At 46.6% G+C, this 15,501-nt stretch overlaps 1 protein-coding gene across 1 annotated transcript in view; it reads left to right on the top strand.

The window, feature by feature from the left end:
* OBSCN (obscurin, cytoskeletal calmodulin and titin-interacting RhoGEF) overlaps nucleotides 1-15,501 on the top strand; it is a 154,880-nt gene that overhangs the window by 45,342 nt on the left and 94,037 nt on the right. The window contains 9 exon segments of the mRNA XM_081234056.1: nucleotides 6,514-6,789; nucleotides 10,376-10,651; nucleotides 11,949-12,233; nucleotides 12,392-12,658; nucleotides 12,820-13,089; nucleotides 14,037-14,303; nucleotides 14,585-14,851; nucleotides 15,057-15,169; nucleotides 15,284-15,437. Coding sequence (XP_081090182.1) covers nucleotides 6,514-6,789; nucleotides 10,376-10,651; nucleotides 11,949-12,233; nucleotides 12,392-12,658; nucleotides 12,820-13,089; nucleotides 14,037-14,303; nucleotides 14,585-14,851; nucleotides 15,057-15,169; nucleotides 15,284-15,437 — 2,175 coding nt within the window.

The raw sequence follows: 15,501 nt of genomic DNA, 5'->3' as shown, positions 1-15,501 counted from the left end.
TGGAAGAATGGGCAGTCTAAGAAATCAGGTTACTCATCTTGTGTGAAGAGAGTCTTAATGCTGAGTGGGGGGGGGCTGCCATTCCACATTGACTCCTAGGTGCCAACCCGTAACTGTTTGAGACCGTGCGAGCATAGGATGATATACGGGAGTGTATAGATACCGTACATCCCACCAGGCATTTCTGTAAAAATGGCATTCGGAGAATATTAGAAAGTGGTTTAAAATAAAAGCTTTGAAAAGTTGTGAAATTTGACTAAAGCCTGGCCAACTGTATGAAAACTGACACAAGAAGATATAGAAATCTCGAGGAGTTGTATGACTTGTCAATCAGCATGAAGAATAGTGAAAAATATTGTCAAGAACTATCTCGTAGTTCTCTGGTACACTCTACAAAATATCCTGAAAAACTATTATTCCATGCTTGTGGAGATGGTCTTAGAGACAGAAGAAGGAGATGCACTCCATAACTTTCTTTATGCAAAGAATATAACTTAGATACCAGAACCACAGAAGAAAGGCAGGAAGAATGAGTGAAGTTCCAGACGTATCTACTGTGATTATCAAAGCCCAAATCATAAATTAAATGTCAGTAAAAGGAATTCAGTCATATATGCTGGGCGTAGAGATCAGTTATGAAAGTCATATTCCAGGATGCACCTTGGGTTGAATGTTGTCAACGTTAATAGATATAAGGCTTGACATTAAGAGATTGAATGCAAAAAATGTGATCATCTCTATAAGCGCAGAATCAAATGGTTGATTAAATTTAAACATCCTATATCTAGGTAAAAATTTGATAAAATGGAGCATCAGTTCCTTCCATAATATTCTTAGCAAATTGTATAGAAGTGTTCTTTTTTTATATTATAAAATACATATACAATAGCAGCAACAGCAACATCCCAGTTAATGGGTATCTGGAAACCCTGATGTGAGTGACAGTACACATAGGCCACTCTAACCACTGAGTCAAGTATGAAGGATCATAAAATCACTGGCAAAAGTTTTCATGAATCTAAATTTGGAATATGCTGATGATGTGATTATCAATTCAGAGAACCCCCAAAATAATTTTTAGACTGTGTACAATTCTTGAGTAGGATTACTGTTTAAAGAAGTCAATATGCAGAAAACATTTCTACATCTAAGTTAATGGAAACATGGATTGTTGGGTGTATCCTGGAGGGAGAGAGGCAGTTCTTTTATATCATGGGTTGTTTTCCATGTAATAATCCTTAGTCACATTTTCCTAGCTTGTTCAGACTCCATTGGTGGTCTTTGGTGTCTGTCACCCTGGGTCTACCTGTTGCATAGGGCTGAGGTAGACAAGATACCTGTCCACTGGGGTTTTTGTGGCAGACCATCTAGATCCTTACCAAGAACACTTGAGGGTTCCTGTTAATAAGAGATGTTTCAATTCATTGAAGCAGAATAAGGGAAAATGTTGGCCACACAATAATACTTGGAATTATTTCATGACTGAATTTTGTGTTATAAAGTTTCAGTTGTCCTGGGACAGCAATTTTCACATTGATAAGTAAGCTCTCTGAACACAGATGTAGCAAAATACAGATCCATATTTTGTTGCAATGTGTGTACAAAATTCACAAAGAACAGAGGATTACAAGTTGATCAATTCCTAGAAAACTATGACAAAACTCACACAATGGAAAATAGACAAGTTGTACAGTCGATAATCTTTTTTTTCTAACATCTTTATTGGAGTATAATTGCTTTACAGTGGTGTGTTAGTTTCTGCTTTATAACAAAGTGAATCAGCTATACATATACATATATCCCCATATCTCCTCCCTCTTGCGTTTCCCTCCCACCCTCCCTATCCCACCCCTCTAGGTGGTCACAAAGCACCAAGCTGATCTCCCTGTGCTATGTGGCTGCTTCCCACTGGCTATCTATTTTACATCTGATAATGTATATATGACCATGCCACTCTCTCACTTCGTCCCAGCTTACCCTTCTCCCTCCCCATGTCCTCAAGACCATTCTCTATGTCTGCGTCTTTATTCCTGTCCTGCCCCTAGGTTCTTCAGAACCTTTTTTTTTTTTAGATTGCATATATATGTGTGAGCATATGGTATTTGTTTTTCTCTTTCTGACTACTTCACTCTCTATGACAGACTCCAGGTCCATCCACCTCACTACAAAAAACTCAATTTCGTTTCTTTTTATGGCTGAGGAATATTCCATTGTATATATGTGCCACATCTTCTTTATCCATTCATCCATCGATGGACACTTAGGTTGTTTCCATGTCCTGTTTATTGTAAATAGAGCTGCAATGAACATTGTAGTACATGACTCTTTTTGATTTATGGTGTGCTCAGGGTATATACCCAGTAGTGGGATTGCTGGGTCATATGGTAGTTCTATTTTTAGTTTCTAAGGGACCTCCATACTGTTCTCCATAGTGGCTGTATCAATTTACATTCTCACCAACAGTGCAAGAGGATTCTCTTTTCTCCACACCCTCTCCAGCATTCATTTTTTGTAGATTTTTTGATGATAGCCATTCTGACTGGTGTGAGGAGATACCTCATTGTAGTTTTGATTTGCATTTCTCTAATGATTAGTGATGTTGAGTATCCTTTCATGTGTTTGTTGGCAGTCTGTATATCTTCTTTGGAGAAATATCTATTTAGGTCTTCTGCCCATTTTTGGATTTGGTTGTTTTTTTGATATTGAGCTGCATGAGCTGCTTGTAAATTTTGGAGCTTAATCCTTTGTCAGTTGCTTCATTTGCAAATATTTTCTCCCATGCTGAGGGTTGTGTTTTCATCTTGTTTATGGTTTCCTTTGCTTTGCAAAAGCTTCTAAGTTTCATTAGGTCCCATTTGTTTATTTTTGTTTTTATTTCCATTTCTCTAGGAGGTGGGTCGAAAAGGATCTTGTTGTGATTTATGTTATAGAGTGTTCTGCCTATGTTTTCCTCTAAGAGTTTGATAGTGTCTGACCTTACCTTTAGGTCTTTAATCCATTTGGAGTTTATTTTTGTGTATGGTGTTAGGGAGTGTTCTAATTTCAGACTTTTATATGTACCTGTCCAGCTTTCGCAGCACCACTTATTGAAGAGGCTGTCTTTCCTCCACTGTATATTATTGCCTCTTTTATCAAAGATAAGGTGACCATATGTGCACGGGTTTATCTCTGTGCTTTCTACCCTGTTCCACTGATCTATATTTCTGTTTTCGTGTCAGTACCATACTGTCTTGATTACTGTAGCTTTGTAGTATAGTCTGAAGTCCAGGAGCCTGATTCCTCCAATTCCGTTTTTCTTTCTCAAGATTGCTTTGGCTATTCGGGGTCTTTTATGTTTCTATACAAATTGTGAAATTTTTTGTTCTAGTTCTGTGAAAAATGCCATTGGTAGTTTGATAGGGATTGCATTGTACCTGTAGATTGCTTTGGGCAGTATAGTCATTTTCTCAATGTTGATTCTTCCAGTCTAGGAACATGGTCTATCTCTCCATCTGTTTGTATTATCTTTAATTTCTTTCATCAGTGTCTTATAGTTTTCTGCATACAGGTCTTTTGTCTCCTTAGGTAGGTTTATTGCTAGGTATTTTATTATTTTTGTTGCAGTGGTAAATGTGAGTGTTTCCTTGATTTCTCTTTCAGACTTTTCATCATTAGTGTACAGGAATGCAAGAGATTTCTGTGCATTAATTTTGTATCCTGCTACTTTACCAAAGTCATTGATTAGCTCTAGTAGTTTTCTGGTAGCATCTTTAGGATTCTCTATGTATAGTATCATGTCATCTGCAAACAGTGACAGCTTTACTTCTTCTTTTCTGATTTGGATTTCTTTTATTTCTTTTTCTTCTCTGATTGCTGTGGCTAAAACTTCCATAACTATGCTGAATAATAGTGGTGGACTGGGCAACCTTGTCTTGTCCCTGATCTTAGAGGAAATGGTTTCAGTTTTTCACCATTGAGAATGATGTTGGCTGTGGCCTTGTCATATATAGCCTTTATTATGTTGAGGAAAGTTCCCTCTATGCCTACTTTCTGGAGGGTTTTTATTATAAATGGGTGTTGAATTTTGTCAAAAGCTTTTTCTGCCAGCTGGTAGTTTTTTAAATAAATGGAACCATATAAATAATCTCACAGCAGAAATCTAAGCCCACTCACTCTACTGTTAAATTGTGCTTAGTATTCTGGAATGCAATTATTCCATGTTCATACAGATTCTTCTGTAGTATTGAAAAATGGAATACACCCTCTAATTCATTTTATATGTAGAACGTATCATTGATACCAAAATCTGACAAGGTAAATATGAAGAAGTAACACAGTTTAATCTATTGATGATATCAAGCCTAATATCTTCAACAAAATAGTAGCAAACTGAATTCAACAGGTTATCAAGAGGAAAATACACTCTGAGAACAGTCCTATTGCAGGAGTGCAAGGTTTATCTAACACAAGGAACAGTAGAAAATGTATAGAAAGATTGATGTCAAGAAAATAAAAATGATACTATTTCCCCAATAAATGGAGATTAAATATACTCAGTGAAATATAACATCATATATCCAGGAGAAATATTTGATAAAATTTAGCATCAATTCCTGCCATAAAATTCTTACCAAAGTATAAATAAAAGGTTCTTCTTTCATTTAATAATTGGTAGTATAGAGAAAAGTAGCTAACATCACACATAAAGTGAAACCTTGAAAGCATTGCCTTTGAAGTAGGGAAAAAGACAAGGAAACCAATTTTCACCACTGTAATGCTACATTTATAGCACAGTAAGGAGGGAAATTGGAACACACAGATGATATGATTATCAGTTTAGAAAATATAGAAACATTAATTACTACACTTAGTAAGAGAGTTGCGAAACGTTACCGCATACAAAAATAATATACAGAAAATGGTTCTATATCTATATACCAGAATCAAGAAACTGGAAAATGAAATTTTCAAAGAGTTGCAATAACATTAGATGTGTCATTTTACCAGTTCCAAGTCTAAGAAAGGATCTTGAGACACTTTGTGGGAGAAATGATTAGACATTGTAGAGAGGCAGGCAAAAAGATACAAATAAATGGATATGAATCTATGGAAGACCTAGAAGTGTTCAATTCCCATTAAACCCCAAATAATAGGTCTTTTGGGTGTAAGAATGTTGACAAGTTGATTGCAAAAGCCAGTCAAAGAACAGAATGAGGACATTTGCTCTAACCTAAATCAAGACTTTTATTTTAAGTTACAGCAGTTTGGACAAGTGGGTCTCAGTGCAGAGATAGATAAATAGCCCAAGGGAATGGAATGGTGAGTTCACACTGAGGTGGAGAGAAAGAAGGGTCTTTTCATAAATGGTACTAAGACCATTAACTATATGGAAAAATAAAATAACACTGGAATCTACCTCCTAGCACACAAAGAACCAACTCCAGGCAGGTTAGAGACCTCTGTGTGAAAGATAATATCAGATAATAGAGGTTATTTAATGACCTCAGGATAATAAAGGATTTTTAAACAGAACATAAATGCAGAAACCACAAAGGACAAATTGATATCAAATTGATATATTTGCCTGTAACAGACTTAATTAAATAACTTAATTTCACCAGAAACATCATAAAGGAATGAAAAGATCACAAAAATGGGGAGGATAGATAAACACACATAAGCATCAACACTCTATAGCATTTATTTATGTAAAGAGCTCCTAAATGAACATGGAAAAGACAGACAATGCTAATTTTGAAAATTGTGGAAAACTTGAACAGTGACACCACAGAAGAGTAAACCACAGAATGACCAAAAAATTCATAAAGATTCTTCACTTTGTGAATCATCAGGACCATAATGCAATAGACAGCCACAGATGGTGGAACTTCACTCCCACCAGGTTGCCAACAGTTGACAATGCTGAGAATAGGCAAGAAGATGGAGCCTCAGGAACTCTCATTCACTGCAGATGAGAACATGCCCTGCACAATTGTATGGGAAAGACTCTGGCCTCATCTAGGGAGGCTGAGGAATGCATGACTCTATGGTTCCTCTCCTAGGGGATTTGTGCAGGGGAGAAGTCTTCCCCAGCTTCTCACTGGAACAGCCTACATAGATCAGGAGAATGTAGAAATAAATTGTGTCAGGGCTTCCCTGGTGGCGCAGTGGTTGAGAGTCCGCCTGCCGATGCAGGGGACACGGGTTCGTGCCCCAGTTCGGGAGGATCCCACATGCCCCAGAGCGGCTGGGCCCGTGAGCCATGGCCGCTGGGCCTGCGCGTCCGGAGCCTGTGCTCCGCAACGGGAGAGACCACAACAGTGAGAGGCCCGCGTATCGCAAAAAAAAAAAAAAAAAGAAAAAAGAAAGAAATGGTGTCACTTGTTGCTGAGAAGGTGGTGGAGCTTCTCTGGCTCACACAGCTGGTGCACAGCCTGGAGAAGCCTCCTGCCTTCCTGTTTAGTCGTTCTTTCCACAGTGCTGCATCTTGACTTACATGGTATCTTTGACCCGTGTATCCCTCCCTTCCCCCAGAGCCCGTGGTGGTGTTTGCCAAAGAGCAGCCGGCACGCAGTGAAGTGCGGGCTGTGGCGGGGGCCAGTGCCACGCTGAGCTGCGAGGTGGCCCAGGCCCAGACGGAGGCGACGTGGTACAAGGATGGGAAGAAGCTGAGTTCGAGCTCGAAAGTGCGTGTGGAGGCCACGGGCTGCACCCGGCGGCTGGTGGTGCAGCAGGCGGGCAAGGCAGACGCCGGGGAGTACAGCTGCGAGGCCGGGGGCCAGAGGATCTCCTTCCACCTGGATGTCACAGGTCAGTTATTTGGGAGGGATGCTAAATTAGCCCTTTATGGAGACGATGCGACCGGCTTAGAGCCGTGACAGACCCAGTGGCCTTTCCGTCACATTTAATCTCTTTACATCTCCCATCTGCCCACCTCCCACTTTCATGCTTGTGCCTGATCCCAGGGACACTGGATGGGAAGGGTGTGTATGGAAGGAAGAGGGTCCCCTCTTGTGCACCATGAGTGGTGTCTCCATGTTGTAATGTTCCAGGTGATCTTTGGTGTCCAGCACCCTGGCTCCATCTTGCCCTTGGGGTCTCAAGTAGACCAGATGTCTGTCACCTCAGGATATGTGAATGTACTTTTGGATGTTCTAGCGGCATCCAGATTCCCTCACCCAGCACCATATGCGGATTCGCCGTAATCAGAGACCTTTGTATTTCTTTGAGCCTGATGAGGGGACGTTTCAGGCACCTAATCATACTTGGCATTACCTCAAATCTGAGTTTTGGATCAGCAAAGTTTTAGTTGTTTTGGGACACTCTTCCCTCCTTGCACATGGTTGTAGAAGTTATGTATGTACCCAAATGTTGCAAAATATAGGTTCCTGTTCTGTTGCAATGTCTGTGCAAAGTAAACCAAGACAAGAGGGTTGGTAGATACATGCCTTTGATATGCACCTCTGAGATATGGCACATTCATCTGAAAGCAAATTTTGGTTTGCTTTTGTCTTTCAGTTAGTATATTCTGTCTCAGTGTTTCCTTTGGAATTTGATGTATAAATTTAGAAATGGAGAGTAGTAAGGAGCTTTTCTTACACCAGCATGCTTTGTTAAAGATGAGGTATGATAGTAGCAGCCACTGACCGGTAAAGCGGTATTTGCTTCATATCATTTCCTAATGACTCTTGTGTGTGTCTGTACCTTCTGGGCTGGTTCACAGAGATATCTGCGAACTAACTTTAGTTTCCTTTTGTTAAGAGAGGTTAACCTCAAATAGAGGCGGGCTGTGGTCCTGCATTGGCTCCTAAGTGCCACCACATAACAGTTTGATATCGTATTAGTATCTAATGATTCATAGGTGTATATAGATACCAAGAAACCCACTATGAATCATTTGACGTTATTATAATAAAACACGATATTATTTCACACAAGTAAATTGGAAAAGTTTTGAAATAGTGGCCAATTCTTAGAAAACTATACCAAAACTTACACAAGAAGAAATTAACAACTTGAACAGTCTAATAACCTTTTAACTAAATGGAAACATAATAAAAGAATCTTCTCATAGAACAAGATTGAGCTCAGTGGCTCTACTGGCAATTTATATAAAATATTCTGGAAAGAAATTATTCCATATTCATCGAGATTCTTTAAGAGAATGGAAAAGGTATATACATATATATATGTATACATGGAGATATACATATATATGGATATATATGGATATGTGTGTGTGTATATATATATATATATATATATATATATATATATATATGCTCTTTAACTCATTTTATGTAGCTAGCATAGATACCAAAATCTGACAAAGAAAGTATAAAGAATTGAAATTACAGGCCAATCTTTTATGGATGTCAATATCAAAATCCTATACAAAGTATTGGCAAAGTGAGTGGAGCAATACATGAAAAGCACAATACACTCAGATCTTAATCCAGGAATGCAAGGGTGGTTCAGCATCACAACATCAGAAAAATCAATACAATCTATAACGGTAAGAAGATAAAAGAGAAAAGGCATGTTTTCACCTAGAAGAATGCAGAATAAAAGTGCTTGATAAATTTGTTACATCATATTCAGAATAAGAGTTTTATGAAATGTAGTAGCATATATTCATATCAGTAAACTTCTTAATAAACTAGTAATAAAAGGATAGTTTCTTAATTTGATACAGGGTGCTAAAGAAAACAACAGCAAACATCACACTTATAGGGAAACCTTGAAAGCTTTTCTTTTTAACTGGAACATTTCAAGTGGCTTCACTATCAGAACTTGTGTCCAACATTGTACAGCCTATAAGGAGGAATATAAAGCAATAAAATTTAGATAAAGCAAAAGTGGACTTCACAGATGATAAGATTATTAATGCAGGAGGTAGAAAAGGAAGAATGTTTAGAGTTAGTAAGAAAATTAAGGAGGATTGCCACATACAAAATGCACAGAAAACACTTCTATGTTGATGTCCTAGCAACAAAGAGTCAGAAAAGGATATTTTAAGACAATTATAATAGCATCAAAAGTATCATGCTTCTAATTCCATGTCTAATAAAATATGTTTAAGGCTTCTGAGGAGGATATTATTAAATACTTTAGGGAGACAGTGCTAAATGAATGGTGGGATATGCATGGAAGGCACAAAGATGTCCATTCCTAATCAAAACCCAAAGAAAAGTTCTTTTGTGGGTGTGTCAAATTTGACTAGTTGATTCCAAGAGTCAAGTGGAACCGAAACACTCATAAAGTGAGAGCATTTCATCTGCAAGATACCAAACTTATTATAAAGCTACAGTAGTGAAGACAACTGGGTTTCAATGCAGGGATAAATCCACAGAACAAAGGAACAGAATAGTGAGCTCTGAAACAGCCCCACACATAACCAGACTCCCCCATCCCTTTTCTGTTTTTTAACTCTGTAGTGCTAGTGTGTGGTATAGAGGAAGGATGGTCTTTTCATAAACTGTGCTAATACCATGTAACTGTATACATATATCTCTATTTTTATATCTATTCCTCTATAATAAAAATGGACGTCTCCCTCACAGCACACACAAACACCAACTCCAGGTGGGTTAGAGACTCCAATGTGAAAGATTAAGCAAGCTCTTAGCAGCTAATATAGATTATTTAATGACCTGAGGGTAATAAAAGATTTCTTACATAGGATATAAATGCATTGATCACAAAGGACAAATTGACATACTTGCCTGTATTAAAACTAAGAACTATATCAACAGAAGACACATAAGAGATGAAAAAACAAGTGACAAAGATGGAGAAGTTATTTACACACCCATAATTCTCAAAGTTCTAACATAAATATATAAAGAGCTCCTGAAAATGAATAAGGAAAAGACAGACAGTGCTACTGCTAAATGGGCAAAAGCCTTGCAATGACACTACAGAAGGGCAAACACCAAAAGCCAAAAAGATCAGAAATGGTGCTCCACTTTGTAAATCATCAGGACCATGCAAAAGAGAGCTCAGGAAGTACAACTACCAGATTGCCAACAGTTGACAACAGCGTGGAGCCTCAGGAACTCTCCTGCGCTGTGGGTGGGAACGTTCTCTGTTCAATCATGTGGGAAAGACTCTGCATCCTCTAGGAAGGTTGAGGTGTCCATGCCTCCTGATCCCACAGTTCCTTTCCTAGAGGAATAGGTGCATGGAAGAAATCTTTCACAAAGTCCCCACTTGGACGAACATGCACAGATCAGTGGTAGAATGTATAGATAAATTGTGGGGACTTGTTACGCAACTAGCACAGAGCCTGGAGAAGTTTCCAGTCCCCCTTCCCATCTGTCCAGGCCTTCTTTCCCTAGTGCTGCCTTCTTGACTGAGATGGTGTTTTTGACTCTGCATCCCTCCTTGTCCCCAGAGCCTATGGTGGTGTTTGCCAAGGAGCAGCCGGCGCGCAGTGAAGTGCAGGCTGTGGTGGGGGCCAGTGCCACACTGAGCTGCGAGGTGGCCCAGGCCCAGACAGAGGCGACGTGGTACAAGAACGGGAAGAAGCTGAGTTCGAGCTCAAAAGTGCATGTGGAGGCCAAGGGCTGCACCCGGAGGCTGGTGGTGCAGCAGGCGGGCAAGGCAGACGCCGGGGAGTACAGCTGCGAGGCCGGGGGCCAGAGGGTCTCCTTCCACCTGGATGTCACGGGTGGGTGCCAGGGTTTGGTGTAGAGGCTGAACACCTGACAAATTGGGGGAAATTAGCACATCTCCAGCAGGGTTGGGGACGTGTGTGCGGGGCCTGTGCTGGGTTCTCCTCTGATGCAGTCAGCCCCAGGGCTCTGTCCACTGGGAAGATCCTTGAGTTGCGGGATGCTTGCCACAGCCCCTGGTCCTGGACACTCTTGGCATCTGCTTCCCCAGGTTCCTGCATATCTCCATCACATCCCCACCTCTCCCAGCATGAAACCCGGCACAGGCTTTCTCAGTCATCTGCAGGCTGCTAAGGCCTGTCGTCTGCTGAAATAGCCATTCTTTGTCTGTCGTTGGCAAGGGGCACTATTCCCATATTAAGTCTTCCTGGGCAGCTGTGGAGCCCAGTCCTGCTCTGAGGAGCTTCTGGCCTTGGACGCCCCTGCCCCCGTTGGGTCTGGAGTCCCTGTCTCTGGCCTTGAGGCCCTGACCGTACAGCTGCATTGAGGTCAGCCCATTGTGTCGGCCTCTGCTCAGATGCCCATCCTGTCCTGGGCCTGAGCCAAGCTGGTTTGTTGCCTGCTCCCGTCCCTCCTGCCCCTCCTGGCTGCCGATGACATCACTGGGTTTCAGTGTCCTGAGGTGGCTGACACTGTCCCTGTCCCCAGCTGTGGCCCTTGCCCCCAGTCCAGCAGCCAGTGTGGTCCTTCCAGGTGCTGCCCTGGGTCAGCCCTCACAGAGACGCTCTTGGGTCCCCTCCAAGGGCCTTCTCCTTCCCCCTTCTCTGCCTTGGCTTTGCCCCCTGCTTGGCTGCTGGAGGCTCTCAGGCAGTCTTTGCCTGGTCTCTCCACTCCGCATGGGGGTTCTTCTACTGAGACCGTCCTCCTCTGCCTCCCTTCCTGGCCCTGCTCCCCACTGCTCTTCTGGAATTTTGGCCCAGCCCCCAGGCTGTGTCAGGGTCACTGTGTGCCTTACTTTCCCTGCATTAGCTGCTCATGGGGCCCATCTTCCCTTGCGGATGGGGGCAGGGATCCTAGACTCTCAGCTCTTGGTGGGACAGAGCTTGTGGCCCCAGGTGGTCCCTCCTGGATGCCCTGCACTGCCCCTGAGAGCCCGGATGGTGCCTGGCAGGCAGAGTGTGGCCCTGTTGCATTCACTGTCTGGCTTGCTCAGCAGAGAGGCATCAGTGGAGAGCTGGACAGCCCGGGCAGCTTCATTTCAAGTCTTCTCCCGCCATGTGGCCTGGAAGGGGGACGGGATGCGAGGGTCTCCCCTCTAATGCTTGTTGGTCACCCCCCGCCCCCGCCCCCCAGAGCCGGAACTTGAGCCCCCGACCCTGGAGAGACCCAGACGCAGGGAACTTCTGGTGGTCAGGGAACATGAGGACATCGTCCTGACAGCCACGCTGGCCACACCCTCTGTGGCCGCGGTGACGTGGCTCAAGGACGGTGTGGAGATTCGCCGCAGCAAGAGGCACGAGACGGCCAGCCTGGGGGACACCCACACCCTGACCGTGCGTGGCGCGCAGATCCTGGACAGTGCCGTCTACTGCTGCCGCCAGGGCGCGGAGGAGCAGGACTTCCCGGTGCAGGTGGAAGGTGAGTGGGGCCACGGGGAGGTCCTCTGGGAACCCCTTGTTTGCAGCGTCCTGGAGTGGAGACTGGGTGAAGCTCAGGGCACACGACCGGGCGGCTCAGAGCTGGTCCTATGGCCCAAGCCCCACCAGACTGACGTCGCCTACCCCACCCTCCCCCAGAGGTGGCTGCCAAGTTCTGCTGTCCCCTGGAGCCCGTGAGCGGAGAGCTGGGGGGCACAGTGAAGCTGGTCTGCGAGCTGAGCCCGGCGCAGGCCCAGGTGGTGTGGCGCCGCGGGAGCACGCAACTCCGGGCCGGCAAACGCTTCCAGATGGCGGCTGCGGGCCTTCAGCGCTCGCTCACTGTGTCAGGCCTGCGGGCAGAGGATGCGGGGGAGTACGTGTGCGAGAGCCGCGATGACCACACCAGCGCCATGCTCACCGTGAGCGGTATGTGGATGCCGGGCGCAGGGGCTGGGCTGCCCAGGTGGGCGGGTGGCTTGGCGGAGCATTCCGGGGCTGCTTCCCGAATGGGTGTACTTCCGCGGCATCTGCTAGGTGGGGGCCCCTGCCCCTCCTGCCCGCCTCTCAAGTGGAGCTCTTGTCCGCAGTCCCCCGCGTGGTCAAGTTCACGTCTGGGCTGAGCGCGGTGGTCGCGGAGGAGAGCTGCGAGGCCACCTTCCAGTGCATGGTGACTCCCAGCAACGTGGCGGTGACGTGGTTCCGGGATGGCGTCAAGCTGCAGTCCAGCGAGAAGTTTCTCATATCGCAGAAGGGTGCCAGCCACAGCCTGACTATCTCGGGCCTGGCCCTGGAGGATGCCGGCCAGATCACCGCGGAGGCTGAGGGCATCAAGACCGTGGCTGCCCTCCGGGTCCGAGGTGCGTGTGTGGGACAGCAGGAAGGGCGCACCGGCTCCTCTCAGCAGGCGCCTCCTAGTGGGCTGGCCCCAAGGTAGCATCCTGCTGCTGGCCTGTATCCAGCTCATCTGGCTGACTTCTGAGGACACAGGCTTTGTCAGCTGCAGAGAGAAGAGTAGGGTCAGACCGAGGGGCCAGGCACCTGCTCTAAAGGGGAGATGGTAAACTCCTGTAGTGCACACCTGGTCGGGGAGCGGGTGGAGACTCAGACACTCCAGGGAGTCTTCCTAGAGGAGACGATCCTTGCTGAGCCCAAAGGATGGCAAGGTGGGAGAGACTGGAGTTGGCAGCCAGTGCAAGCAGATGCAGATGATGGGGGTGCGCTTTGCTCGCTGAAGCCAGATTGCATGGGGGAGGGCCAGAACATTACCTGAGGGTAAGTGGGAGCCAAGCCATCTCAGGTTCTTGAGTAAGGGAGTAATGCGGGCAGATGCACTTCTGGGAGATCATGGCACAGCCCGAGACTGGGAGATTCACTCTAGCGTTTCTCTTCCTTAATGTGACCCATCCAGGGCCTAGTTAAAGCAGAGACTGTGGTGCAGCTGGTCTCGGAGCTCAGAGTCTGCCTGTCTCAGTGGCTCCCTGTGTCCCAATGCTCCTGGTCACCGGCCACACTTAGGAGTTCCAGGCCCTGGTGGGGGATTGCAGGAGTTGTTCAGAGCAGGGGAGCAGGAGGTGGGAGGGGGACTGGGAAAGGAGAAGCCCCCCTGAAGTGTGGTTTCCTTCCATAAAATTGTGCCTGTGCATGTGTGCAGCTGGGCCCTGAGTATGGCCAAGGCCTTGCCTAGCTTGGAGTCGGAATGTGGCGGAGGGCAGCTCTGCTGGCTGGGGGTTGGGGCAGGGTCCCTCTGCCTTGCTTTCCTGAGAGTGGCAGTGGCTGTAATGACCTCCCTCTCCTGTGACTCCAGAGGCCCCAGTGTTGTTCAAAAAAAAGCTGGAGCCACAGACTGTGGAGGAGCGGAGCTCGGTGACCATGGAGGTGGAGCTGACGCGGCCATGGCCGGAGGTCAAGTGGACACGCAACGCCGCGGCCCTGGTGGCAGGAGAGAATGTGGAGATCCACGCCGAGGGCTCAAGTCACCGCTTGGTTCTCCGCAGTGTGGGTTTCGCTGACCGTGGTTTCTATGGCTGCGAGACAGCGGATGATAAGACGCAGGCCAAGCTGACCGTGGAAAGTGAGCAGCTTAGGGGGCTTGGCCTAGGGGTTGGGCATCGAGGAGCTGGGGAGGGTAGGGAATCTCCCCCTGGGGGCGGAGCCCTGGAAAAGGGGGAAAAGGGAAAGAGAGAGGAAGGGGCAGACCTCCACCTGCAGGGGCCAGGGAGGTGGGGAAGGGAGTAAAGGAGGAGGCAGGCCTCCCCTTCCAGAGCACCTTGAGGCTCCCTGGGGAAGTGATGGGGGCTGGACCGAGGGCCAGGGTCTTGCTGCAGTGGCTCATCCTTCTTCTTTGTCCCATAGTGCGCCAGGTCCGGCTTGTGCGGGGCCTGCAGACAGTGGAGGTACAGGAGCAGGGCACAGCCACAATGGACGTAGAGCTGTCCCATGCTGATGTGGAGGGCAGCTGGACTCGAGATGGCCTTCGGCTCCAGCCGGGACCCACGTGCCAGTTGGTGGTGCACGGCCCCACCCATACCCTTACGCTGTCTGGGCTGCAGAGGCAGGACAGTGGCCTGGTTTCCTTCAGGGCAGAGGGTGTGCACACATCTGCGCAGCTGGTGGTCACTGGTAGGTGGACATAGGTGGGGCGGGACTCACTCCAGAGCACCTGCCCCTGTCCCCAAGGTGGCCCAGGGAGGCAGCTATGGGCAAGGATATGGAATCCTGGAGGAGGGGGGCTCATTCCTTTAACCAGCTGAGTGATTCCAACCAGCTCAGGCCCTGTCCCCGCCCAGAGGCCCTGCTTCTCACCACTCCCCTCCTGTCTTTCCAGAGCTGCCTGTGAAGTTCAGCCGCCCTCTGCAGGACGTGGTGGCCACGGAAAAGGACAAGGTGGTCCTGGACTGTGAGCTCTCACGCCCCAATGTGGATGTGCGCTGGTTGAAGGTGCCTGGGAACTTGGACTCCTCTGCCCCCTCTTACCTCTCCCCATGGGTGGGCGGGAATGGGACCACTCTGCTGGGCAGTTCCAGCACTTGACCTGGCCTCATTCCTCCACAGGACGGTGTGGAGCTGCAGGTGAACAAGGCAGTGGGCATGGTGGCCCAGGGGGCCTGCAGGAGTCTCATCATTCACCGGTGTGAGCTTGGGGACCAGGGCGTGTATGTGTGCGACGCCCACGACGCTCAGAGCTCTGCCTCCCTGATGGTGCAAGGTGAGGGCGGGGTGGTGGGTGCAGGAACCTCCTGGCCCCTCACTGCGTCACCCAGCAAGTGCTT

This window comes from Mesoplodon bidens, assembly GCF_964165515.1.
Source record: "Mesoplodon bidens genome assembly, chromosome: 4".
Classification (NCBI taxonomy): domain Eukaryota; kingdom Metazoa; phylum Chordata; class Mammalia; order Artiodactyla; family Ziphiidae; genus Mesoplodon; species Mesoplodon bidens.
Note: the sequence above shows the minus strand (reverse complement) of the source record. Positions and strands in the feature narration are given on the sequence as shown.